Source organism: Microcaecilia unicolor, chromosome 12, assembly GCF_901765095.1.
Source record: "Microcaecilia unicolor chromosome 12, aMicUni1.1, whole genome shotgun sequence".
NCBI classification, from domain to species: Eukaryota; Metazoa; Chordata; class Amphibia; order Gymnophiona; family Siphonopidae; genus Microcaecilia; species Microcaecilia unicolor.
In genome coordinates this window covers 2,259,509-2,287,451 of record NC_044042.1, presented here as the reverse complement: position 1 = coordinate 2,287,451, position 27,943 = coordinate 2,259,509, and the positions used below count along the sequence as shown (strand labels likewise).

The 27,943-nt window shown below is 44.9% G+C and overlaps 1 protein-coding gene across 1 annotated transcript; it reads right to left on the bottom strand.

Moving 5' to 3' along the window:
- Positions 1 to 4: 4 nt before the first annotated feature.
- On the bottom strand, positions 5 to 27,942 carry LOC115481665 (acidic mammalian chitinase-like). The gene is made up of 13 exons (XM_030220987.1): positions 27,800 to 27,942; positions 27,294 to 27,623; positions 19,170 to 19,280; positions 17,606 to 17,635; positions 16,668 to 16,869; positions 15,318 to 15,374; positions 14,913 to 15,078; positions 9,154 to 9,278; positions 6,683 to 6,806; positions 6,337 to 6,519; positions 5,125 to 5,241; positions 762 to 891; positions 5 to 281 (listed from the first exon to the last, which is right to left on the bottom strand). The coding sequence occupies exons 3-13, from the start codon at positions 19,192 to 19,194 to the stop codon at positions 22 to 24; spliced, it is 1,419 nt and encodes a 472-aa protein (XP_030076847.1). The 5' UTR covers positions 19,195 to 19,280; positions 27,294 to 27,623; positions 27,800 to 27,942; the 3' UTR covers positions 5 to 21.
- Position 27,943: the final 1 nt, after the last annotated feature.

The following is a 27,943-nucleotide window of genomic DNA, read 5'->3' as shown; positions in this document are numbered from 1 at the left end:
TGTTTCTGCACCTGAAACGTCTCACGGCCAGTTACAACAACTGCAGTTTGTATCAAAGACCAGCCCGTCCTGGCACTTTAGGGGATAGGTGTTGCCTGAAGAACACAGGTAGAATCGATTGCTGTTCTGAGGGTTCACATGATAACCATCTGGTTTCCCAATGCAAAAATTTGGATCAACTGAAGAGTCTTCAGTCGGAGGAGGAGTCGGAGGAGGAGTCGGAGGAGGAGAAGTCGTAGTGCCATCAGGAGGGGGGCCACTTGGACAATTTGTGTCTGAACCTGAAAACAAAAATTCACAGAGAAGAGTGAGGGAGCGCCATGAAGTCCTGCACAGTATTCAGCGGACTGGTTACATAAGAACATAAGAATACTACTACTACTTATCATTTCTAAAGCGCTACTAGATGTATGCAGCGCTGTACACTAGGCACACTGGGTCCATCTAGCCCAGTATCCTGCTTCCAGGAGAATATTCAGGGTGTACTGACCTATCAATGATTTCAGGAGAGTACTCAGTGTATACTGAACTGTGACTGATTACGGGAGAGTATTCAGGGTGTACTGACATGTGAGTGATTAGGGTATATTGACCTGTAAATTATTATGGGACAGTATTCAGGGTGTACTGACCAGTGAATGATTTTACGAGCATGCAAGGGACACTGAAAGTACAATAACCACATGTCATTTTAGGAGCCTGCTGGAGATAGGAAGGTGCTTGGGATCTGCTAAACTGTGTGCAATTTTGCAGTACATTACCTGCAAGGAGGGCCTTCAGTTGGCTTATTAAAGGGTATTTTCCTTCACCACAGAATGAGCCACTGAAGTCATCCAAGTCAATAGCCCAGACCATGGCCCCTCCGAAGTTGTTCTCCTTCAAGAACTTCACCTGTACAGGAGAAATAAGAAAATGCGGCAAAAGCGGTCTGGAAATATAGAAAAGAAATGAACCCTGAGCTGCGTCTGACTTCCTGTCCAGACACTGTCACTCATTAGTATCAGGATGCCTTTAGAAGAAGGGTATCAAGGGGGCTTCCTTCGTTCCCCCCCCCCCCCCCCCCCCCCCGTCTCATGCAGTTTTAGTCTCAGTGCCAGAATCCCTTAATTTCCCACTCCCAACCTCCCAGATCCATTCCTGGTCATCTCAATAACCTCCTCCTCTTCTCAAGAATGTCTAAAGGAGACATCTGTGGAATCTCAAAATTACGTACAAAATCAGTTTTTGATCATCTTACATTGTCCCTTGAATGGTATCATAAGCTGCAAAGTATATTTGTTCAGATTTCTTTCTGATTTCCATCTACATTATGGGGCCAGTGCACGGAAGTGTTCAAGACCTTTCCGCAGGGCTAGTGCTGAGTTAGCGTGGCTTTAGTGCACAATTAAACACCTGCGCACAGCATATTAAAATCAGTGGTAAGGAGTCCGTTAGCCACTGTGTTTGTCCCGGATGCAGAGAAGTGCTCAGGAGTCAGAAAGGAAGGGCTTTAATGCCAAGTCTGGGGAGGTTCAAAGGGTTAACACTGCCACATTGCGACAGATCGATGGTCCATCAAGCCCAGTGTCCTGTTCCCATCAGCTCCCAAAAGAGTACAACAGATTTTAAACTGCTTATCCTAAACTCAGTGGCTTCTCACAAGTCCATCTTTCCTTTTCTTCTGCAGTCACGCTACTGAGGATTTGATGCTTGTGTCTTCTCTTTTTTGCTACCATACATGAGCAGAAACAACACAGTGAAAAAAAGACAGAACTGAAGTTCCCTTGCACTACTGTCTCACTTTTCTGCAGTCATGATTCAGCTCTAACAGCAGCCTGAGCTAAGCACGAGTCCGGGCACAGGAGTAGTGCATGATATTCTGCCCAAAAATGTTAGTATTGCAAACATGTAAGATGCAGAATAGCAGCCAGCACATGTGCAGACATGGGTGTGAGCAGTTCCAGGAGCCCAGACCTGGGTACAGGATCTTGCTGTACAAAAATTTGGGTCAACTGAAGAGGTGGTATTCATACCAGCCCTTTAACAAGTATACCACCTCTTGAGAGTTCTATTATAAATGAAAGACAAAGGAACACTACGATAAGGGAGGGGGGAGAGGGAGGGGAGAATATTACCCAGAGATAGTTCTCGAGGGTATGTATTATGATACCCATAGGTCTCAATGGGACAGATGGAGAAGGGGGGGGGGGAGAAACAAGTAAAAATTTGTTGATGGACTGTATTGTTTGATGTGCACTGCATTGGAACCTATAATTGTCTTTCTGGTTTGTAAATGATGGTTGCACTATATCATATTGACATTAATAAAAAAAAGTTGAAACATAAAGTATATGCATCGACCTACGAAAGAACGAACTTCCGCATACTAGTGAAGACCCATCTCTTTGAAAGAGCATACCAAAAAGACCAACCCAAGTGAACATACACTACACAACTCGCCTACTTAATCTCAGAACTGTTTCTTAAAATCTGCTTGTACACTACTACTTTGTTTTTATCATCATACTAACAAGATCATGCAATACTAAATGTTTATGATACTAAAAGCCACTTTGAGTCTGCAAAAAGGTGGGATAAGGTGGGATACAAATGCAACAAATAAATATGCATTTGGAAGCTGAAACTTCTCCCCTGAGGCAGCCGTGGTAAAGGCGAAACAAGAGGCCCTGCTGGGATTTTCAAGGGCATGATATTGAAGTGAAGTATGCTGTGGACTTGCTGAGAACACTGATTGCAGGGAAGAGCATTACGATAAGCCTAACATCTCTTCAACAAGGCCTACAATGGGAATCCATAACTTAATCATAACACTGCACCACTTCACCCTATTCTGATAGGTATCTTCCTATAACTGTCTGTATAGATCTTTCTTCTCATCCCTGATCTTATTGTAACACCAATTGTATTTACTACCCTGGAATGGCAATGCCATAACAGGTCTTTGTAAGCCACATTGAGCCTGCAAATAGGTAGGAAAATGTGGGATACAAATGCAATAAATAAACATTTGAACTGACATTTTGCAGTTCTTTCCAGTGTATTCCTAGTGGCAACCTGATAGCAAATTGTTAGATACACATGAAGGTTTTTTGGCCTGTGCTTCTGCTTCTGGCAGCATATGACTATGGAGCGTGAGATGCAGTTTAAGTCTGAGGTTTTTTTCCTCCATCTTTCATTAACCTTGTTGCCATAAATTTATGGTTTACATGGCTTTAGTAAGAGGTAGCACTAAGCTGTATTGTATTTGCACCAGTATCAGATATACAGGGTGAGACAAAAAAAAAAAAAAAAGTAACCCCTTAGAGTTTTTTGCTGTTTTCTCAGCAATTGCTTGGAATTTCAATATGAAATGTTATAACTTTATTTGCCGTTATTATCTGTGTTTATGAGCTGAGTGAAATATGGTGAAGTCAGAGACTTTTTAGCGTTCAAAGATGTTTTCACTATAAAACTACAGTTATTTGAAAAATAAATCAGGGTACCAGCTTCCTGTTAATGATGTCACAGTGACATAGACTTTTGTAAACAATAATTTGTATTTGATAGTATGATAATTTACAGATAATTTCTTTTAAAAGCATTTCGGATTGGAACGGCAATCTTGGACAAGGTGTTGACAGATGATCCGGGACAACCCGCCACAGGGACCGATTAACAAGGCTGTTAAGAACTTCCCAAAGTGACTGAGAGCCTGTGTTAAAGCTGGGGGCGGACAATTTGGGGATTCACCATGACTGGGAAATTCTTACACGTTAATTGTATTGTTTGAATGACATTAGCTCAAACATTTTTAAAGCCAAAAATCACTAGGGAGTAACGCTAAAATGTCAGCTTAAGATAATTAAAAGTTGTTTAATAGTAATACATAAGAATGATGATTAAATATTTAAAATTTCTCACAGAAATTCAAAGCAGCTGCTGAGAAAACTGCAAAAAATGTAGGGCCTCAGCATTTTAAAATAAAGCCCTCGTATAGCACTTTACGGTGCTTCAATTTTGATTGACTCATAGATCACCATATGTGAATCATCATGTGACAAAAACTTATGAATATGCTGAATGTGATGCATTAACATAAATGACCTTAAGAACGGACACAGCTACCAAGTTTTCCCAGATCTAGCAAGAGAAACACAGAAAAGAAGACGAGAATTCTTGGTTTTAAAACCAAAAGTTCTCTCTTTCGGTGGATCTTTTGTACTTAAATTTGCCTGTAGATGCTTTGGTGTCTCTAAACGCAGTTAATTCTGTTTTCTTTGACCCGAAAGAAATTGCAGGAATTTATTTCTCATAAGGAGGGTGAAAAAAATGCTTCCTTGAATGAACCCACTTGATACATATGCTGTATAAACTGGCTGTGAGTGTTTGACTTCTTCCTGCTCCATAATTGATTTAGATTAATCATAAAGTATTTTCCTTTAGTTATTTCCTTGTATCTTGGTCAAAAACTTTGTGGATCAAGTTTGAAGGAATATTTCCTTAACTTTTCTTTAAGTTCAATTAATCTTGTTTTTTGCTGATTTTGCTAATCTACTATAATAAAACTCACCCTCAACGTTCTGAGGACACTGACGTCAGTGAAGCCAAGCCCTGACTTCCTTCAAAAAGGTTCGAAGGTTCGTGGTGGTGAAGCCACCAAAATTGTTCCAGGCCCCGCCCTCGAGGGCGGAGCAATGGCAGAACAATGAAGGGGTTGGCAGGGAGGGAGGCGGGGTGGGAAATCGCTCCGTGCCCCGCCCTCGCATCAAACGTCATGACATTGGGGGCGGAGCAATGGCAGAACAACGAAGGGGTTGGCCATGGGGGGGGGTGATGGCGACGAAAACCTTGCTAGCGCCAGTTTCATTTGCTCTGAAACGGGCCTCTTTTACTAGTACATTTATAAGTTTATTCTTTGAATGTAATATTATTAAACCTATAAATAAAAAATAAAAAATGGACACAGCTACAAGATCCCCTGCACAGCATCAGTAGACACAGCAACAGAATACGGGGTTCCAGCTTCTCTTCCATAATAAATTAGCATCCGACACAAAAGGAAAGTGTCACTTCTGAGAAGCACAAGCTGTGGATCATAAGAATTTAGCTCTTTCCACGGCTTCCAAGGCTCAAGGAAGGACTTACTTTGCACTGGTAGCTCTGGATATTGTCAAATCCAACCCACTCGTTCCCCTTGTAAGCATAGGGCACCTTCTGGTCGTCAATCCATTTCACCGTAGCTCCTGATAGGAATGTGCATATCTGTGAAAAAATACAATTATTGCCCAGTGTACAGACAGCAAAGGACCCACCAACCTCACCTTCAATTTAGAGAAAACTACCCTTCTGTTACGGTGATTAATGTGTTATCACCATAAAAAAAATAACATTAAAGCAGAAAAACCCCATTGCCTCATGGTTCAAGGTTCACTTCACTGGATGCACCAATATTATAGACAAGAAATCTAAGCAGTTTACAGTTCTATTATATAATTGGGAGAAGGGAAGACACACATAGCACATCAACACAACACATAATACAAGAGGAAAATGGGGCGGGGGAGGAAGGTTTACACAGTAGTAACAGGGGTTGATGAAGGGATGGAGAATGACAACAGGGAGCTTGGTACTGTCTTATCCATAATCAAAATCATCAGCGGTCAGTGAAGATGGAGAGGCTGTAACTGATGAGCTTGTAAGATGGTCAAGTAATAGGTCCAACCCCCCCCCCCCCCCCATTTATTTACCTATTCTCTTAATCCACTATCCACTTTACCTCATAATAGGCCCCGAGCCTTCCCCCCCCCCCCCCACACACACAATTTTTTAATCATTCTCTTAATCCAGTACACACTTTACCTCAGAATAGGTCCAGAACCCCCTCCCCCGCATTTCTTTACCCATTCTCTTAATCCAGTACCCACTTTACTTCAGAATAGGCCCAGAACCTTTCCCCCCACCCAATTTCTTTACCCATTCTCTTAATCCAGAGCCCACTTTACCTCAGAATAGGTCCAGAACCCCCCCCCCCCCCCCCCGCATTTCTTTACCCATTCTCTTAATCCAGTACCTACTTTACTTCAGAATAGGCCCAGAACCTCCCCCCCCCCCATCATTCTCTTAATCCAGAGCCCACTTTACCTCAGAATAGGTCCAGAACCCCCTCCCCTGCATTTCTTTACCCATTCTCTTAATCCAGTACCTACTTTACTTCAGAATAGGCCCATAACCTTCCCCCCCCCCCCCCCATTTTTTTAATCATTCTCTTAATCCAGTACACACTTTACCTCATAATAGGTCCAGAACCCCCTCTCCCCAATTTCTTTACCCATCCTCTTAATCCAGAGCCCACTTTACCTCATAATAGGCCCAGAAACCAGCCTCCCGAGTATAAGGCCCAGAAGAACCAGCCCCAGAGGCTGGAGCACCAACATCTGTATTAGAGGTGGTGAGTCGAAAGGTTCTTCCATAGGTTGGAAATCCCATAATCAGCTTCTCAGCAGGGACACCATTATCTTTCCAGTATTTCATAGCAAACTCCTGCAGACAAAGCAGAGGAAACTCATCCAAATCAGTGACTTTCATCCACAGAGATCTGGCGGATCAGCAGATACCTGTATGTAAGCCAGATTGAGCCTGCAAAAAGGTGGGAAAATATTGGGTACAAATGTAACAAATAAATAAATAAAAGATATGTCCTTACACAGTTGAAGTAGATAAAGTCACCCTGGTCAGCAGATCCTCGATGAAGTGGGCTGTTGTGTCCTGTGAACGTGTCCCAGCCTCCATGGAAGTCATAGGTCATCACGCTGATAAAATCTAGCGTTCTGAAACGGGGAAGACGCCAAGAATCTCACAGTTACTGTTAAATAAATGCCCTGCATAGGTCACACTGTGTAGGAGCTTCGCATGTCTCCGATTGAACCCTTCCCTCCCTCTTTCTCTGGGTATGTCTGTACGACAACAATATAGAATGTTGGTCAGCCTTCACCCAAAAAAAGAAGCACATCAGGGGAGGCCGAGACTTGCAGCATTTCACGGGGAATCAGGGTTCCCGCATCAGAGGCCAACAGCCAACACAAAACGGAAAAGTAGCATCTCTTCGAGCAGAAAGAAGGAAAGAATAACAGCAGAAAACAGCAAATCTGATCTGGGCTGATACAGGAAGCATTTCTAGAGGAAGAAATCTAGGGATTCCTTAAGCTGTGACAAAAACCAGTCTTAGTATTCTCTTACGCAGGTCCTCCTGCGAGCTAAGCCACTTTTCTATTGTTTCTATCAATGTTGTCATTGGGGCCAGAGGGTAGTGATAGCAGATAATATGCTGCTCGTAGACCTGCAACAGATGTAGTGGTTCAGCACATATTGAAGGGCTCGTGAAATAAAAAGATAAGTGCCACTTCAGTATTTAATACTTGCCAGAGGTTTGCAAGGTCTGTTCCTGAACCAGTATATATATATAATTGTTTTTTCATATTGAGACTGCAGAATTGGCATAGAAGTATTATTTTGAGTAGCAGTACTCTTTCAATGCAGGTTTTTTAGGGCCCATGATGAAGAGAGGATCAGTTAGATCCGATTAAGCTCTATAAGATACCTGATATCTATGAGCTCTTTGAGGCCGTTTTCCTCCTAGAAAAAGACTCTGGCAGGAAGTTCTTCAGACCTCACCATTATTTACCAGGGATCTTGTATCAAAATATAGTCTAGCGATTTGTGGATCCTATCCCTTTAACTAATATTTTGTGTCATTAGCACATGGCAATTTTTAAAAATTACTGCCTGCGCATTCACCGCCACCCATTTTGTAGGTATAAGGGGCTCACGTGGTGTCCCAACGCTAACCAACGATCATGTAGATGCACTATAGTGCAGGAATGCCCACTCTCCGCTCCGGACACGCCCACTAAAAAAAAAAGCCATTTTTAGCACATGCATTTTGAAGTTACCACAGGACATCTGAGGGTGTCCCACAGGACTCCATTTTTAGTTGCATTAGAGTACGTTAGGACTTAACACAGCATAATAAATGGACCCCCCCCCCCCCCCCCCCCAGTGATTAGAGCAGCAGGCTGAGAAGCAGGGAAGTCAGGGTTCAAATCCCACCGACACTCCTTATAACCTTGGGCAAATTGTTTCACCCTCCACTGCCTCAGGTAAAATTGAAATCATTAGCCCTTAAGGCAGGGAAATACCTGAATATAACTTACATTCAATTACTACTTAAAAGACATGAGCTAAATCCAAATACATAAATAAAACTAGCTATATATATATATATAACCAGTGCGTTTTTTCTAGCAAAAAACATACCAGTACTTGAATGCCAGTCCACCCTTCAGGGGTGGGGTGATCTCTGAGGGACCCACCCCACAATAGTCAGGCCCCCTGGAACCAGTCACAGAAGAATCTATGACAAGGTAGAATTGTTGTGTACAGCCCAGGGGTGTAGCTACGTGGGGCCATGGGGGCCTGGGCCACCGTAGATTTGGCCATGGACCCCCCCTGCCAACGACCCTCTCGACCCCCCCCCTCCCGCCACCAACCAGCAGTCGCCATCTGCTACTTTTGCTGGCGGGGGACCCCAATCCCCGCCAGCCGAGGTACTCTACTTCCTTCGTTCTATTTCTGACGTCAAACTCAGAACGAAGGAAGAAGAGGACCTCGGCTGGTGGGGGTTGGGGTCCCCCGCCAGTAAAGGTAGGCGACGGCGGGGGAGGGTTGGCGGCAGGAGGGGGGGCCAAAAGGGTTGTCAGCGGGGGGGGGGGTCAAAGTTGGTGGTGGTGGTGGTGGTGGTGGTGGCGGCAGCGGCAGCAGGGGGGGTCGGCAATGGAGGGGGGGTTGACAGTGCCAGAGGGGGGCTAAAATGTGCCCCCTCACCTCGGGCTCTAGACCCCCCTCCTGTCGAAGTCTGGCTACGCCCCTGGTACAGCCTGAGCTCATTCTTTAAAACTTGAGGACCACGGGTCAATTTTAGCAGTCAAAGGAATAGGTGCCGGTACTCACTACCCCCAAGACCCCCCTCAAAAAAAGCCCTGTATAAAACACAAACACATGTAGATAGATATAGTAATCCAGCAGCACAACAGAGTCCTTTGGCTTTTCAATGTTCCTTAGAAGGATGGGAGGGAAGGTCTCTGCTAAAGCTCTCAGTTACGGAGTCTCTGTACTTACTTCCCTATCTCTGCAATTTCATATCCAGTATCGATTGTCCCTTTGCCGGCAGACACTGCGGCTGTAACCAGAAGCCTCGGGCGTCCGCTGGCTGCAGCTTCGGCCTCAAATGCCGCTACTATCTCCTGGAAAGGGGAATATGATTTAAAGAGCAATCTTATAACAGTCCAACGTGCCATGCATAATAAGCATCCCAGCGGTTTACAATGAATTTAGGGGTCATTTTACCAAGCTGCGGTAAAAAGACCCCTGCGGTGGTGTCGGCACACGGGTTGCTGCAGCTTGAGACCCCCTTTTATTACTTGCTGTGCGGCCATTTCCCAGGAGACCCCATATCGCCTCGTATTTAGGAGGCAGTGAGGGTTCCTGCGCTAACCTGACAGCAGGGGCGTAGCCAGACTTTGGCGGGAGGGGGGTCCAGAACCCGAGGTGAGGGGGCACATTTTAGCCCCCCCCCCCCATGCCACTGATCCCCCCTGCCATTGCTGACACCCCCCCCCATTGCCCACACCAACTTTGACCCCCCCCCTACCGATGACCCTCTCGACCCCCCCCTCCCACTGCCAACCCTCCCCCACCATCGCCATTGCCTACCTTTGCTGGCGGAGGACCCCAACCCCCGCCAGCCGAGGTCCTCTTCTTTCTTCGTTGTGTTTCTGAGTCTGATGTCCTGCACGTTGTACGTGCAGAACGTCAGACTCAGAAACAGAACAGAACAGAAACAGAATGAAGGAAGAAGAGGACCTCGGCGAAGGCTTCGTTCTGTTTCTGACGTCCTGCAGGACATCAGACTCAGAAACAAAATGAAGGAAGAAGAGGACCTCAGCTGCCGGGGGTTGGGGTCCCTCGCCAGCAAAGGTAGGCAATGGCAACGGCGGGTTGGCAGCGGGAGGGGAGGTCTAGAGGGTCTTCGGCAGGGGGGTCCAGGGTCAAATCTACGGGGGCCCAGGCCCCCGTGGCCCTACGTAGCTACGCCCCTGCCTGGCGGTAACCAGGCAGCAAACCCCAGCGCTGAAAAAATACAATTTTTTTTTGAGCGCTGGAAATGATGCACGGTCCAAATCGGCACTACTGTAGGACTCAAGCAGTAGCCCGGCAGTAGAGTCGATTTGCCGCAAGCCATTGACACAGTAGCCCTACCGCGGCTTTGTTAAAGGGCACCGGTTCTCAAAGGGCACTAGCACACACCCTTTCAAAATGATCCCCCCACTGTTTCGCACACATATTTTCTCTTAAATTTACGCTCATAACTTTGAAAATCCACAAGCATGTGTGTAAGTCTAAACTTAAGTCTTTTCACTTTGCACTTATCCACATTAAATTTCATCTGCCATTTTGATGCTCAGCCTTCCAGTCTCCTAAGGTCCTCCTGCAATTTCACAACTTTGCATAGTTTCACATCATCTACAAATTTAATCACCTCACCCCTTATCATTTATAAAAGCCCTGGTCCCAGTACAGATCCTTGTGGCGCTCCGCTATTCACCCTCCTCCACTGAGAATATTGACCATTTAACCTTAGTCTCTAATTTTCATCTTTTAACTAGTTCCCAGTCCACAACAGAACATTCCCATGACTTTTTAATTTTCTCAGGCGTCTCTCATGAGGAACTTTGTCAAAAGCTTTCTAAAAATCTAGATACACTACATCAACCAACTCAAATTGGCGAGGCAAGACTTCCCTTGGCTGAACCCATGCCCACTCTGTCCCATTAAATCATTATTCAGAAAATTGTAGATGATTCAGAACACAGCACAAAGACAGATTTTCTCCTTCAAATGATCAGACCGACTTTCTGTTTATTTCACTAGGGTACATTGGTTAACACACATATAAACAATGAACCTCCTGGGGTGTGAAAGTTGGCATGTATGCATGTATAAAGCCGTGTGTAGTGGCAGTGGAACGTTCTGGGTATGCGCATAGCACCCACGCTTAGCGAGTGACTGTCATACACATGCGCTGCATAGCTGGTAGCTGTTCTACGCATGCGCTGGCTTTTTCCCTACTGAGCTACCCGCTGTAATTGCTATTTCAGACTCATGAGCTTTTACAGGGGATCTAAAAGCAACGGGGATTTTTTTAATAGGGACTTTTCAGCATTGGGTCTTATTACTTTAATTATCAGCGATGCCACAAGAGGGCGCCTTTACCTCAGCCTGTATGTCTTCAATCACTTGGTCTGCAGTCAGGGTTGACGGATCTGCCTTTATTTGTAAGAGATTGGCCTCTAAAGAACTGGTGTGTGTGATTTCCCCGAGAGTGAAAGGAATAAGAAAAATGATGTTCTCTGCTTATGTGTATAAGTCGTCCAAAACATTTCCATTAGGCTCCTCACTAGTGCCCCTTATTTTGTTTGTTCTGCTTCTCCGCCACTGGCCCCCTATTTCTTTTTAACATAGTACATGTCGGCAGATAAAGACCTGCACGGTCCATCCAGTCTGCCCATCCAGGTGGCAAGTGTTGAATCTTGCACTCTTCACAGGTTCCACTTCTTCATAATTAAATACTGGTATACTTTATCTCTGTTTCTCCCTGCCAATTTTGAGGCAGAGACCACAGAAGTCTACCCAGCACCAGTCCTACTCCCGACTACTAAGTTGCCATTGAAGCCCATTCCAGCCTCCATCCTGATCTGTTTTTGCCATTTAAAGAAAAAAGGGGAATAGTGGGAAAATGACCAACTCCGATTCATAAACCCTCCATACCGGCACACGTCCGATCTGGCTTCCCTGGTTACTCCCTACATCCCATCCAAAACCCTCCCTTGTGCCTCCGAACATCATCTTGTTATTCCTTCCTGTCTTCCACGGCCATTCTCGTTGAACCTACTACTACTACTACTAGTTAGCATTTTTATAGCGCTACAAGGTGTACGCAGCACTGCACAAACATAGAAGAAAGACAGTCCCTGCTCAAAGAGCTTACAATCTAATAGACAAAAATAAAGTAAGCAAATCAATTCAATTAATGTGTACAAGAAGAAGGAGAGGAGGGTAGGTGGAGGCGAGTGGTTACAAGTGGTTACGAGTCAAAAGCAATGTTAAAGAGGTGGGCTTTCAGTCTAGATTTAAAGGTGGCCAAGGATGGGGCAAGACGTAGGGGCTCAGGAAGTTTATTCCAGGCGTAGGGTGCAGCGAGACAGAAGGCGCGAAGTCTGGAGTTGGCAGTAGTGGAGAAGGGAACAGATAAGAAGGATTTATCCATGGAGCGGAGTGCACGGGAAGGGGTGTAGGGAAGGACGAGTGTGGAGAGATACTGGGGAGCAGCAGAGTGAGTACATTTATAGGTTAGTAGAAGAAGTTTGAACAGGATGCGAAAACGGATAGGGAGCCAGTGAAGGGTCTTGAGGAGAGGGGTAGTATGAGTAAAGCGACCCTGGCGGAAGATGAGACGGGCAGCAGAGTTTTGAACCGACTGGAGAGGGGAGAGGTGACTAAGTGGGAGGCCAGCAAGAAGCAGATTGCAGTAGTCTAAACGAGAGGTGACAAGGGTGTGGATGAGGGTTTTGGTACAGTGCTCAGAAAGAAAGGGGCGGATTTTACGGATGTTGTAAAGAAAGAAACGACAGGTCTTGGCGGTCTGCTGGATATGAGCAGAGAAGTTGAGAGAAGAGTCAAAGATGACCCCAAGGTTTCGAGCTGAGGAGACAGGGAGAATGAGAGAGCCATCAACAGAAATAGAAAACGGGGGGAGTGGGGAGGTGGGTTTGGGGGGAAAAATGAGAAGCTCGGTTTTGGTCATGTTTCATTTCAAGTGGCGAGACATCCAGACAGCAATGTCAGACAAGCACGCTGAAACTTTGGTTTGGATGCAAGGTGAGATATCAGGGGTAGAAAGGTAGATTTGGGAGTCATCAGCATAGAGATGGTAGGAAAAGCCATGGAACTCCCTCCCTCCTTCATTTCATGCTGAACTGTCTTACTTACAGTTTAGATCTCACTGAGGACTTTTGTTTCTCAAGCCTTGTCAGTAGTGGTGGAAGCACATACAGAGTGGCGGATGCGGCTCTAACCACCTTGTTGGAGAGGCTGGATGGACTGTGCGGGTCTTTATATGCTGACATTTACTGTTATTTATTTACTCCTATTTATAGCCTGCTTTTATCCAAAGTGGGTAACAAAGTTACATTCATAAAAACATACAGTCAAAAAAAAATCTGACCCTTAATCTATGCCATTCTTCAAAAAAGGCCTTTATAAAATAGTGAGTCTTTAAAAAACGTTTCAATTCTTGAGTATTTTCACAGGTTCTCAAATGACCTCGTAAAGTATTCCATAGTGATGGACCAGCAACTGACAAGGATCACAGTTTTGTCTCCACGTAATGATATGACTTTGGAGAAGACAGACAGAGCTGCTGAGAAATATCAGATCTTAACGCACGTCCTGGTTTATACATCTTCAAAACACTGCAGAAATATGTAGACACAGGGTCCCATATATACACTGATGATTCAGCACAAACAGGTTAAACAAAACTCTGTATGTAACAGGAAGCCAATGTCTATCTATCTATCTACTTATCATTTCTATAGCACTATAAGGCATACGCAGCGCTGTACACCATACACAGAAGACAGTCCCTGCTCAAAGAGCTTACAATCTAGATAAGACAGGTAAACAGACAGAACAATTAAGGGTAAGGGAATAAAGAGGTGAGAATAAAAGGACAGGGCAAGTGAGTAGTGGTTAGGAGTCATAAGCAGTGGTAAAGAGGTGGGTTTTGAGTTTGGACTTGAAAACGGCTTAAGACGGGGCTAGAGGCTCGGGAAGTCCATTCCAGGCGTGAGGTGCAGCGAGATAAAAGGAACGGAGTCTTGAATTAGCAGTAGAGGAGAAAGTGACGGACAAGAGAGATTTATCAACAGAACGGAGCACTCGAGGAGGAACGTAGGGGGAGACAGGAGTGGAGAGGTACTGGGGAGCGGCAGAGTGAATGCACTTATAGGTCAATAGGAGAAGTTTGAATAGAATACGGAAACGGATAGGGAGCCAGTGAAGTGACTTAAGGAGGGGGCTAATGTGGGCATAGCGACTTTGGCAGAAAATGAGTCGCACAGCAGAGTTTTGGATTGATTGAAGAGGAGAGAGATGGCTAAGAGGGAGGCCGGCGAGTAGTAGGTTACAATAATCAAGACGGGGGGTGATAAGAGTGTGGATAAGGGTTCTGGTAGAGTGCTCAGAGATGAAGGGACGGATTTTGCTGATGTTATAGAGAAAGAAACGACAGGTTTTGGCAGTCTGCTGAATGTGAGCAGAGAAGGAGAGAGAGAAGTCGAAGATGACCCCAAGGTTACGGGCTGATGAGACTGGGAGAATGAGAGTGCCATCCACCGAAATAGAGAAAGGGGGGAGAGGAGAGGTAGGTTTAGGGGGAAAGATGAGGAGCTCGGTTTTGGCTCTTTTAACACTGGGTTATATGTTCAGATTTCGAAACTCCCATAATTGATTGTGCAGCTGCTTCTGAATGACCCTGCAGTGCCTGAAGTCGAAAAGAAGAAATACGTAAGAACAACGAATTACGAAAAGTCAAGCTTGGTCAAAATCAGGCTCTGCACGATCGTTCGGAAATCCTGCACCGATACCGTTCCCTTCAATTCACTTAGAACCCGGAGCTGAAAAAAAGATGTATATTGTTGTTTAAAAGTTTTCCGAGAGCTGAGAGATCCTGTTATCTGTTCTCTTTTATACCACACAGAGCCCGTTACTTCAGCAGAGAGCACGCTCACATCATCCACCTACAGTCCGGACCTCACCTGGGTTAAGATGGTGAAGCGGTGCTTGTCTTCATAGGGACTTCCTCTCGATCCTGGGTATTCAAAGTCCAGATCAATCCCATCAAACTCATATTTCCGCAGGTGTTGAATCACTGAGTCGATGAAGATTTTGCGGTTAGCAGGACTTGCAACCATGGCGGTGAACCTGAGAAGTCAGATCTGTTACTCAACACTGCTCCGAGCACATAGATCTCTCGAAAACAACATCTCCTCCACCAGGACTCTCACTAAATTCTCACGCACCATTTCTAGCATTACCATCTCCTCTCTGAACACCAAGGGAGGGCAGAGTATCCTGCCTGTGGTCATGCAGAACTGGCAGCATGACACAGTATTGTCTCAGTTACCTTCAACATATATTTAAAAGAAAGAAAAAAGTCTTACTTGGCAGTGCCGAAGTTCCATCCACCGATGGCCAACAGTGTGACCAGCTGTGTGTTTCTGTGAGTGAAACAAAACAAATTTTCTAAGCAAGTCACCATCTTAAAAAATACATGAATGGAGCTGGAAAACTGCTCTCACAGGCCTACATGCTGCTGGTTTCTTTGCAAGCTCCTCAGGACCAGGGGCGTAGCTAGGTGAGGCCATGGGGGCATGGGCCCCCACAGATTTAGTCCTGGCCCTCTGTATGTTTGACCCCCCCCCCCACCACCACTTTCGACTCGCCGCCAGGTACCTTTGCTGGCGAGTGTCCCCAACCCCTGCCAGCCTTAGTCTTCTTCAGCGCCAGTCTCCGGCGTGTTCGTTGATCTGTGAGTCCTGACGTCCTGCACGTTCCTTTAAGTGAAAAAAGGAACGTGCAGGACGTGCTGGGCATCAGGACTCACAACACAGATCAGTGAATGCGCTGGAGACTGGTGCTGAAGAAGACTAAGGCTGGCGGGGGTTGGGGACCCCCGCCGGCAAAGGTATCATGCAGCGGTGGCAGCAGTGGCGGCAGGGGGGAGGTCGAAAGTAGCGGGGGAGGGTCGGCGGCGGGGGGGGTCTGTGGCTGGGGGAGGAGGGCTAGGGACTGTCTTTCTTCTATGTTTGTGCAGCGCTGCGTACGCTTTGTAGCGCTATAGAAATGCTAAATAGTAGTAGTAGTAAAAAGTGCCCCCCCCACCTTGGGCTCTGGCCCCTGCTCAGGATAAGGCGTGTTCTAGCCACAGTCGTTCCTACACTCTTTTCTGTCCACCAGCAAGAAGAAGAAAACTGAACAAAACTCCAGACAGGCTTCATATCGGCTTTCTTTAAAGTGAACAGGGCTTCAGCTCACGAATGGGTTGATTTTCAAAGCAAGATGAGGTACATTAAATATTAAATAACTACCACAAGTTTGGAAGATGTTCAGCCAATCTTAGGCTCCTAAGCGTTAGGCTGAAACTTTCCTAACTTAGGTACCTAAAATTGAGGGAGGTAGCTTAGGTACCCAGTGCTGCTTCCCCAGCCCACACCTGTCTGCAGCTCCCTCCCCCCTCCCCCCCCCCCCCCCCCAAATACTTTGCAGGCATCTACATTGCAAAATCACAGGATGAATTTACATTTGGAAGTTCTAAGCACTTAAGGCCCTTCCAGCTACAGGGATAATGCAATAAAGAGACCTTTGATCTCATGAGGCTCATCTCCAAGGGACTTGGGGTCTCTGCAGGTGGAACAATAAACTAGCATTCGCCCAAAATCTATGAGAACAAAAAAGGTAACCAATAACACTTTCTCTAGCATTCAATAGATGAAATGGATTTGGTCACTGACTGTTTCTTGAGGTCATTAAACTGTTTGTACAGCACGTCATCATTCCACTCATAGGGCGCGATTTTGTGATCGTTCATGGTGGCGAAGGCGTACATCAGGTGGGTGCACAGATTGGGGTCCACATTGGCTGGCATGTACTTTGCAGGTTCTGGTCTATACTGAGCCCAGTTAGTAAAATAACAGACGAGCTTCAGTGCAGAGCCTGGTAAGGAAGAGCAGAGCGTCGGATAAGGACATACATAGTAACATAGTAGATGACGGCAGAAAAAGACCTGCATGGTCCATCTAGTCTGCCCAAGCCAGATGCTCCCTCCAACTAATACTAAAATAAGAGATCTGATCAGTGAAAGAGGAAGTTACACAGCAGTTCACAATTCCTACACAACACTGTTACATACAGAGATATTTACACACACAAGATCATCAACTACACACAGACTCATTCATACATTCATTCAACACGATGGTAAAGGGTCATTTCTATGCAGATATCCAGCAAACACATATACATATACAAAACCAACAACTTCATATAGAGGCATTCCTATAGTAACCCAACACAGCTATATACACACAATCACACACACGCAACTCATCAACTACACACAGAGGTATTTGTTTACTCATTCAACACAACTGTACAGTCATCCTACACACCAACTACACAAAGCATTAGTACACTCATTCATCACAATTCAACAGAATTATACAGAGACATATTCCTAGACAGATATCCAACACACAAAACTCATCAACTATGCACAAAGAAACACTTCTGTACTAATCCAACACATCACATACACACAACATACTAACCCAGCACACAAAACTATAACTCATTGACTACACAGAGACAGTCTGATATATACTTGTAAAGAGAAAGACATTCTAGACACAACCTCCGGGATATAAATTTAGGAAAGAGACATTCTTCTTACCCAGCTGCAACTGCAGCAAAATGGCCAAACCTGGGAAAGAAAGAGACAGACATTAACAACGTCTCATCTAATCCTTAAAAAGAGGAAAACTTCTTACTGTGACACATACCCAAGAGACCAGTACTGAGGAGAACCAGTCCAAGAGACAGTTTCCATGCATGAGACCAGCTCTGAGGAGAGTCAGTCCAAGAGACAGTTCCCATGCATGACCACCTCTAAGGAGAGTCAGACCAAGAGAGAGTCTCCATGCATGAGACCAGCTCTTAAGAGAGCCAGTCCAAGAGACAGTTCCCATGCATGAGACCAGCTCTGAGGAGAGTCAGTCCAAGAGACAGTCCCCATGCATGAGACCAGCTCTGAGAAGAGTCAGTCCAAGAGACAGTTCCCATGCATGAGACCAGCTCTGAGGAGAATCAGTCCAAGAAATAGTCCCCATGCATGAGATTAGCTCTGAGGAGTCAGTCCAAGACACAGTTCCCATGCATGAGACCAGCTCTGAGGAGACTCAGTCCAAGACACAGTTCCCATGCATGAGACCAGCTCTGAGGAGAGTCAGTCCAAGAGACAGTTCCCATGCATGAGACCAGCTCTGAGGAGACTCAGTCCAAGAGACAGTTCCCATGCATGAGATCAGCTCTGAGGAGAGTCCATGAGACAGTTCCCAGTTATGAGACCAGCTGTGAGAGTCAGTTCAAGAGACAGTTCCCATGCATGAGATCAGCTCTGAGGAGAGTCAGTCCAAGAGACAGTTCCCATGCATGAGATCAGCTCTGAGGAGAGTCCATGAGACAGTTCCCAGTTATGAGACCAGCTGTGAGAGTCAGTTCAAGAGACAGTTCCCATGCATGAGATCAGCTCTGAGGAGAGTCAGTCCAAGAGACAGTTCCCATGCATGAGATCAGCTCTGAGGAGAGTCCATGAGACAGTTCCCAGTTATGAGACCAGCTATGAGGAGAATCACGTCAGGAGACAGTTCCCATGTGAGACGTACAAACACAAGCATTGCCATACTAGGACAGACTGAAGGTCCATCAAGCCCAGTATCCTGTTTCCAACAGTGGCCAATCCAGCTCACAAATACCTGGCAAGATCCCAAAACAGTACAACACATTTTATGCTGCTTATCCTAGAAATAAGCAGTGGATTTTCCTTTAGGACCTTTCTTTTAGGAAATTACCCAAACCTTTTTTAAACCCTGCTAAGCTAACTGCTTTTACCACATTCTCTGGCAACAAATTCCAGAGTTTAATTACAAGTTGAGTGAAGAAATATTTTCTAAGATTTGTTTTAAATTTACTACTTAGTAGCTTCTTTGTGTGCCTCCTTGTCCTATTATTTTTGGAAAAAGTAAACAAGGGATTCAGGTCTACTCGTTCCACTCCACTCAGTATTTTATAGACCTCTATCATTTCTCACCTCAGCCATCTCTTCTCCAAGCTGAAGAGCCCTAGCTAGATCACCTCTGGACTAGCTCTGAGTTTGTGAGTGAGACCTGTCATAAAATATTTAGTTTCACATCAGAAGATTAACTATACAGTGTGGGAGAGAAGCCTGAGTTACTCACCCACACACAGCAACATCTTCCCCATTGTCCTCCCTGAGACTCAAACCCGCCTTGGTACAGTGTCCCCTTTATATAGTGCACAGGACCCTTATCACTGTGGAAACCTTGCACCTGTGAAGAAGAGACAACCTGCCAAATCAGAAAATCAAACTACACAAGAAAAACAGAAAGTACAAAATGCATTGGGAATTTAAGAAATTTTTCAAGAAACTGACAGCTATAAACTTTAATTGTAGCAGAACTTCAAACATAATAAAATGGTTAATTAATGAACATAAGTGTTGCCATACTGGGACAGACCAAAGATTCATCAAGGCCAGTATCCTGTTTCCAACAGGGGCCAATCCTGGTCACAAGAACTTGGCAAGATCCCAATAGAGTAAAACAGATTTTATGCTGCTTATCCTAGGAATAATCAGTGGATTTTCCCAAATCTATCTTGATAATAGCTTATGGACTTTTCTTTTAGGAAGTTAGCCAAACATTTTTTTAACCCTGCTAAGCTAACTACAAATTCCAAAGCTGAATTCAATGTTGAGAAATATTTTCTCCAGTTTGTAGCTTCATTGTGTGCCTTCTTGTCCTAGTATTATTGTAAAGAGGAACAGAAAGAGCAAATTCCACTAATCGAATCCCCCAGTATATGTCATCCTACTGAAATCTGTTAAACTTTGCCTGAACCCAAGTAAAATTGAGCTTCTATGGGTCCCTAACACAAATGGGAACATATCAGACATCAAAATCTGTTTTGGGAAATACGAACTCCCCCTCAAGTCACAAGTCAGGAACCTTGGAATACAGTTAGATTCAACACTTACTCTGATTTCCCCAAATCCAAGCAACCTTCAAGAGCAGCTTCTACCACTTGTGACAACTACGCTGCCTCTCACCTTACACTGAGAAGGCAAATTTTGTCTCAATTGTGGATTACTGTAATGCATTCTACACTGGTCTGACTGCAAAGGGTCTGTACCAGCTCCAATTGATTCAGAATACTGCAGCAAGACTAATAGAAGGTTGAAAGCAGCGAGACCACATCACACCATTTTTGCATAAACTTCATTGGCTACCAGTACAATACAGGGCCACATTTAAAACTCTATGTTTCTTTTTCTGCCGTCATCTACTATGTTACTATGTTAACGGAAATGGCCCAGAGTACTTGACGAACAGGATCTCCTTCTACTCAACTTCAAGGTCACTAAGGTCCTCCCAAGGAGTTTCCCTAACCACACCCTTTCCAAAGGACATCACATTATTTGATACCCACCAGCAAGCCATCTCCGGAGTAGACCCCACACTCTGGAACACACTTCCTGAAAGGCTTCACTTAACACAAGACTATCTCTACTTCAGGAAGCAGGAGAAAGCTTGGCTCTTCAACCAGGCCTTTGAGAGAAGAATTAAGGAACTTGCTAGTCACACATATACAAGGTGTGTAACATTGGCTACACATACTGTAGCAGAACATTTTATCCACTCCTACCCTAAGATAACATTCAAGCACCTTTCTGAACTCACGTGCAACTTTCTTTAAATTAGTCCCTTTCTAACTCTTGTTACTCTGTCTTATGTATCTGTATGTTCCATCTTTGCTTACACCCTATGCAACGAGTGTGTGTGGTATATGCATATCCTATACATATTCGTTGCATATCCTGTGCACACTCATAAGTACATAAGTGTTGCTATACTGGGAAAGACCAAAGGTCCATCAAGCCCAGCATCCTGTTTCCAACAGTGGCCAATCCAAGTCACAAGTACCTGGCAAGATCCCAAAACAGTACAATAGACTGACTGTTCACGTGTCCTTTAGATTGTAAGCTCTTTGAGCAGGGACTGTCCTTCTATGTTAAATTGTACAGCGCTGCGTAACCCTAGTAGCGCTTTATAGAAATGTTCAGTAGTAGTAGTATGTTGCTTATCCTAGAAAGAAGCAGTGGATTTTCCCCAAGTCCATCTTAATAATGGCTTATGGACTTTTCTTTGAGGAAGCTAGCCAAACCTTTTTTAAACCCTGTTAAGCTAACTGCTTTTACCACATTCACTGGCAACGAATTCCAGAGTTTAATTACACGTTGAGTAAAGAAATATTTTCTAGTTTCATTGCGTGCCCCTAGCCCTATAGACCTCTATTATATCTCCCCTCCACCGTTTTTTCTCCAAGCTGAAGAGCCCTAGCCGTTTCAGCCTTTCCTCATAGGGAAGTTGTCCCATCCCCTTTATCATTTTGATCGCCCTTCTTTGTACCTTTTCTAATACCACTACATCGTTTTTGGTCAGAATTGCACAGTATTTGAGGTGTGGTCACACCATGGAGCAATACAAAGGCATTATAACCTCCTAATTTTTGTTTTCCATTCCTTTCAAACTCATTACATATCCTGTGCATAAACCACACACACTTATTGCATATACAGTACACTTGTTGCAGGTACTTTCCCTGTACCTAGCGAGCTCAGAATCTAAGTTTTTGTCCTTGGTGCAATGGATGGTTAAGTGACTTTTGTCCAGGGGCACAGGGAGCTACAGGTTCTCAGCCCACTACACTAATCATTAGGCTACTCCTTCACTCCCTACGGGCATCACAAGTGGTCACAAGTGGAAGAGAAGGGAAGGGACTTAGTCCCACTCATCACCCACTGCCCACACTGAAAGCCCAAGATTTAATGGTATTGGAGAGAGCATGCAACACACTATATGTGTTCCCCCTCCCCCCCCCCCCCCCCCCCCCTTCCTCAGTGCAACAACTGAGCTACTGGAACTTGACAGGGGGTATATGAGAAAAATCCTGAGAACTGCAACCGAAGACTAATGGTATCAGATCCCAACCCTGGCTCTGACTGAGATGAAAATCCAGAAGAGGTGGAAAGTACTGGGCCCCAAAAGAGGTAAAAGAAAAACCAAATTAAATCTGGAAACAAGAGATTAAAGAGAGCAAAGAACTCCTTGACAGGTGTCTGGTATCTCTGAAAAACACAGTAAGTGAAGGCCAAGGCAATCGCCTTCAGCAGAGGAGTAAACACTGAGCTGGAAACAGGCGGCTGTTCGGGGTGATGGACACACCCCCATGCGTACACACCTGGACACATGCCATGTTTTGCTGGTATCAGGTATGAGTGCAGCCAATCTTCCTGAGCTGAGAGGAATTTAAGGACAAAGTGCTTGACTTATAAAGTTATGTGGAGGGGCATTTTCAATATGACATCTAAGTCCAACTTTGGACGCTTTTCTCAAAACATCCAGAATCTGAATAACAAATATAGCCATTTGTGAAACAGCAAAACATCTTTTTTTTTTTTTTTTTGCAACAATGACTTGCTAAATGTTTGTGTTTATCTTTTGGTCCATTTAAAAAAAAGTCCAAGTGAAAAACACACAAATACAAGCCATTGAGATGTATGACGGAGACAGTATTCTTAGTAGACTGGCCACACAGACATAGAAACATGATGGCAGATAAAGGCCATATGACCCATTCTCTGTAACCCCTAATTCTTCCTGTTCCTAAGCGATGCCACATGCTTATCCCATGCCTTTTAAAATTCTGGAACAGTCCTCGACTTCACCATTCCTCGCCTCCACCACCCTTTCTGTGAAATAATACTTCCTTAGGTTTTGTTTTTTTTTGTTACATTTGTACCCTGCACTTTCCCACTCATGGCAGGCTCAACGCAGTGGGCAATGGAGGGTTAAGTGACTTGCCCAGAGTCACAAGTAGCTGCCTGTGCCGGGAATTGAACTCAGTTCCTCAGTACCAAAGTCCACCACCCTAACCACTAGGCCACTCCTAAGCCTATTCCCTCTCAACTTTGTCATATGCCCACTCATTCCAGAGCTCTCCTTCATTTGGAAAAGGCTCTCTTCCTGTACATAAATGCCCTTGAAATATTTAAATGTTTCTATCGTGTCTCCTCTCTCCCTCCTGTCTTCCAGCGTATACATGTTGAGGTTCATAAGCCTGTCCCTATAATTTTTGCGTTCAAGACCGCTTACTAGTTTTGTATCCGCCCTCTAGACTGACTCCATCCTGTTTATATCTTTCCGTAGGTGCAGTCTCCAGAACCGCACGCAGTACTCCAAATGAGGCCTCACCAGAGACTTATACAATGGCACTATCACCTCATTTCTCCTGCTGATCATGCCTCTCTTATGCACCCAGGCATCCTTCTGGTTTTGACCATCGCTTTTTCCTGTTTGAAAGCTTTAAGGTCATTATCAGACACAATCACCCCCAAGTCCCGCTCTTCTTTCATACACAGAAGCACTTCACCCCCTATATTGTACCGTTCCCTTGGATTCTTGTGACCCATGTGCATGACCCTGAATTTTTTTAGCATTAAATCTTAGTTGCTAAATATCGGACCATTCTTCCAGCTTCGCTAGGTCCTTCCTCATGTCATTCACACCCTCCAGGGTGTCCACCTGTTACAAAGTTTGGTATCATCCACAAAGAGACAAACCTTACCAGACAGCCCTTCCGCAATAATGCTCACAAAGATGTTAAAAGAGCTGGCCCAAGGACCAATCCCTGCGGTACTCCACTGACTACATCCTTTTCTTCAGAGCAAGCTCCATTTACCACTACCCTCTGTCTCCTTCCATTCAACCAATTTAAACCCAATCACTTACTCTAGGTCCCATACTGAGGGCACTCAATTTATTTATCAGTCGCCTGTCCTTCCCTACACTCCTTCCCGTGCACTCCGCTCCATGGATAAATCCTTCTTATCTGTTCCCTTCTCCACTACTGCCAACTCCAGACTTCGCGCCTTCTGTCTCGCTGCACCCTACGCCTGGAATAAACTTCCTGAGCCCCTACGTCTTGCCCCATCCTTGGCCACCTTTAAATCTAGATTCAAAGCCCACCTCTTTAACATTGCTTTTCACTTATAACCACTCGCCTCCACCTACCCTCCTCTCCTCCTTCCCGTACACATTAATTGATTTAATTTGCTTACTTTATTTTTTTGTCTATTAGATTGTAAGCTCTTTGAGCAGGGACTGTCTTTCTTCTATGTTTGTGCAGCACTGCGTACGCCTTGTAGCGCTATAGAAATGCTAAATAGTAGTAGTAGTAGTAGTAGTTATCAGTCGCCTGTGTGGAACCGTGTCAAAGGCTTTGCTGAAATCCAAGTATACCACATCAAGCGTCCCTCCCATGTCCAACTGTTTGGTCGTCCAGTCGAAGAAGTCAGATTCGTCTGACATGACATCCCAGCAGAACAGTGGGGCACTCTAGGAGGCACTGAGTGGATGTCACATAGAAGCTCCCAGGTACACAGCTCACCGTTACCCCCTTACATTGTAGAGTGAGCCCTCCAAAACTCATCATAAACCCACTGTACCCAACAGTCCTTATGGCTGCAGTTGTCACCTATATGTGGGTGTCGCGTAACACCTGAGCGCGACCCCTAGCACTCCCTGGAGTTAGTCCAGCACTGCCCAGGCCCACCTGCACCTGTGCACGACTCCTACACTGGCATATCCTCCACCCACCACCGAGTCCCACTTGCCTCTGGACAAATTCTCCCACCCTTAAGTTATTTCCCCAATGATTTCTAAGGGCACTGGGGCCACAATCCTAGGGGGTCCTACAGTTCCTAGAAAACTCCTACAGACCGAGAACACAAACTGCCAGGATTCTTATTCCAGGAAAACAGACCTAACAAACTAAGAAGTTTATTATTTTTTTAAAAAAGGCAGAACAGTGAATGGTTAAAAGTTTCAAAACAGCAAACGGGAACAGGTAAAATAACAAGGATTTAATATTAAATCTAACTGAACATTTTTTTACTACCTAACTAGTACCTGGGGAGGTCAGGAAAAAGAAACTGATCATAGGAATGGAACAGGATCTTAGTGCAGAGGTCGACTCCCTCCACACTCTCAACTAAGACTGGGGAGTTCTAGCACATTCTGGCCTGGGCTAGACCTTGGACATTGGGGCCAAGCAAGGTACACAGCATTAGCACTGAGTATGTTTGGCCAGTGACACTGCAGGTTACTTTTCTCCTCAAGGGATTTCCTCTTTTCTTTGGGGAAGGTAAACTAAAATGAAAATAGACCTCTGCTACTGCTATAATGCAGAGGCCAAATACCACCTGCTGGCCAAATAAGGGAAATACACTGGAGGGAAGAAAAGTTGCATAAGGCAGCAATACAAATCACAAAACACGGGAGGCCCCTGTTCTGCCACAGTGGGTACAGTAGGTTTCTGGTGAGCTTTGGAGAGCTCACACTTTCCACGACAAGTGTAACAGAGTGGATTACGGGCCTTGGTCCCCTTCTCCACAGTGCACTGCACCAACCACTAGCAGACCTGCCAAGTCTCCCCCGTTCAGCAGGAAACTCCCGCTTTGGTGGGCCACCTCCTCCCATCAAAGCAGGCAAGTCTCCTGATGAGATGAGGAATCGCTGCTTTTCTCACCACCACTGTTGCTTTTCTCCCAATGCAGCAGCGGTGACGGCAAAACAATACAAACAAGAAGCACGGGACCACAGCAGCCTTCAGGCATGCACTATCAGTTCTGCTGGTCCTCTGTCCCCGGAACTCAAAGTTGACGTCAGCGGGGGCACAGGACCAACAGAGTCAACAGAGCATGCCTGAAGGTTGCTGTGGCCCCGCACTTGTTTTTTTTTTGTTTTGTTTTGTCTTGGCTGCTGCAGAGGTTGTACAAAAACAAGAGGGGGATGGGATGAAATCAAAGTTCAAGCCAATAGGTTAGTCTCCGTTTCCCTTCAAAACAAAGCAAACCTATGAGCTGCTGCATCCACGTTGTCATTTTATCGTTGGTAGCATTTTTTTTAATTTAATCTCTTATATTTTCAAACATGCTGGCTTGTGCAGTATACAGATGTACACGGAGAAAGTATAATAAGGGAATAACTTTTCATAGGGAGAGTAGTAATTTGTCCAAAAGTATAATGTGTGTCATTTGGAAGGGCTGGTTATAGGGATACCTTAGCATGTGTTATATTCGTGCAGAGATTTTTTTTTTTCTCCTGGTTAAAGCACCACTAAAACAGACATCATGTTATGAGAATCAGGTGTTCAACATTCAGAGTTTCTATTTATTTATTTACTTACTTATTATATCCCACATTAAACATGAATTGGGTTGAAAGCTGGGAGCATTTAAAATCTTTTTTTTTCTCCTATGCCTATATCAAAAGAAAATGACATGAGGTAGGCTGGCCATGTACTAAAATGTCCCTCAAAAATCAGGAGCCCTTGGCAGCTCTGCACTAGGCTACTCCAGGGACTGGCTTGCTGCTCTAATAGAACTGGCCATAACATCTGAGGCTGTCATAGAGGCTGGTGTGTACTGTTTCTTTTTTACCTTTGGGGGGGGGGGGGGGGGGGGAGAGGGTCTGGGGGGAACAAGGGGAGGTCATTTCTTTATTCTTCCACTGGTAATGTGGTAGTTTTTTTGTGGCTTAAGTCATTATTAAAACAGGCCTAGACCAACACTTCTTAGGTTTCTGTCCTGAATATTTTTGTTTTGTTCCATTATGGCTGAAAAATGTTCAGATCTTAGAAACACCCAAATCCCACCCTTAATATGCCCCCTGGAGATCTGGATGTAATGTAGATGAACTGCATACAAAAACATCTGGAAAATGAGTTTCAAAAATAGCAATTTGGACATTTTGGCAAGAAGACATCCAAATACTGCTTTATGCCACTTTTTAGACATTTTTCCTTTTGAAAATGAGCCCCATAGTAACGTATGGAACTTTGTAAATCTAAGTGTCTTGAAAATGGGCTCCTATAGCCAGAGAAACATGCAACTTACTGCTCAGAACCCCTATTCCTGGCATCTCTAAGCAGCAGGATCCCTGCATGGCTCCGGCAGTATTCCAAGAAGAAATCTTTGGTGAAAATCAAAAATGTTCTTTCTGCCTTTAAGTAATATCCAGTTTTCCACAATTGTGAAGCGCTGCGTAGGACTGGTAGTGCTATAGAAATGATTTGTAGTAGTAATAAGATTATATAGCTTTATGCACTGCAACTAGTTCTTCTCCCTGGGCTCCTTTGACTGAGGCACATGGGATGACTTTCAGCCTCTCACGAACCTGGAAGGGGGAACGTTTCCAGAGAAAATTAAAATGACTACTAACCTGTTTGAGCCCTTTCCTTCTGCCTTAGTCCTAGCTTGCAGGAAGGAGTTGTGTTCAGCCACTCTTCAGTTATGGGAGCAGCAACGGTCTAAGCTGTCTGATTGCTCACATGTAAACCATCTCTCATTCTCCCTATGACTAATTCACCAGCTGCAGTAGGTTCTGGGTACATATCACTGAAGCAGCGTAGCTGATTGTCCACAGCAACATTGCCGTTCATTCGAGCTAGTTTGGAATACAGTAACAGCAAAGAGCAGCAGACCTGTAGAGTCCATGATAAGGTGACTAGACACATATCTGCTGATCTGTGAAGGTAACTCCTCTCTATGCCTGAGGGAAAAGTCCACTGAACATTATTAAAATTTTTTTTTTTTTTTGGGGGGGGGGGGGGGGGGGGGGGGTGTTGCCGGGTTCTTGAAGCCTGGATTGGCCGCTGTTCAGAGACAGGATACTGGGCTTGATGGACCATTGGTCTTTTCCCAGTATGGCGGTACTTATATTCTTACCCAGTTTGAAGTGTTGCATATTTAATTTCAGGTGCAGCCAGGGCCAGAGCAACGGTTTTAAGAACCAAAACAACCCTTTACCCAGCTCCCTAATTATCTTTCAGAGCTCTGCCCCTCCCTCAACAATCATGATCATCACCATCC

What these genes read in the sequence shown, in the direction of transcription:
- LOC115481665 (XM_030220987.1), bottom strand. Translation starts at nt 19,194, where the DNA reads ATGGGGAAGATGTTGCTGTGTGTGG. An exon ending in TTTAATGACCTCAAGAAACA is followed by an intron (nt 15,375 to 16,667) that starts GTCAGTGACCAA and finishes TTTCACTCACAG; the next exon opens with AAACACACAGCTGGTCACAC. An exon ending in ACTGAAGGCCCTCCTTGCAG is followed by an intron (nt 282 to 761) that starts GTAATGTACTGC and finishes TTTTGTTTTCAG; the next exon opens with GTTCAGACACAAATTGTCCA.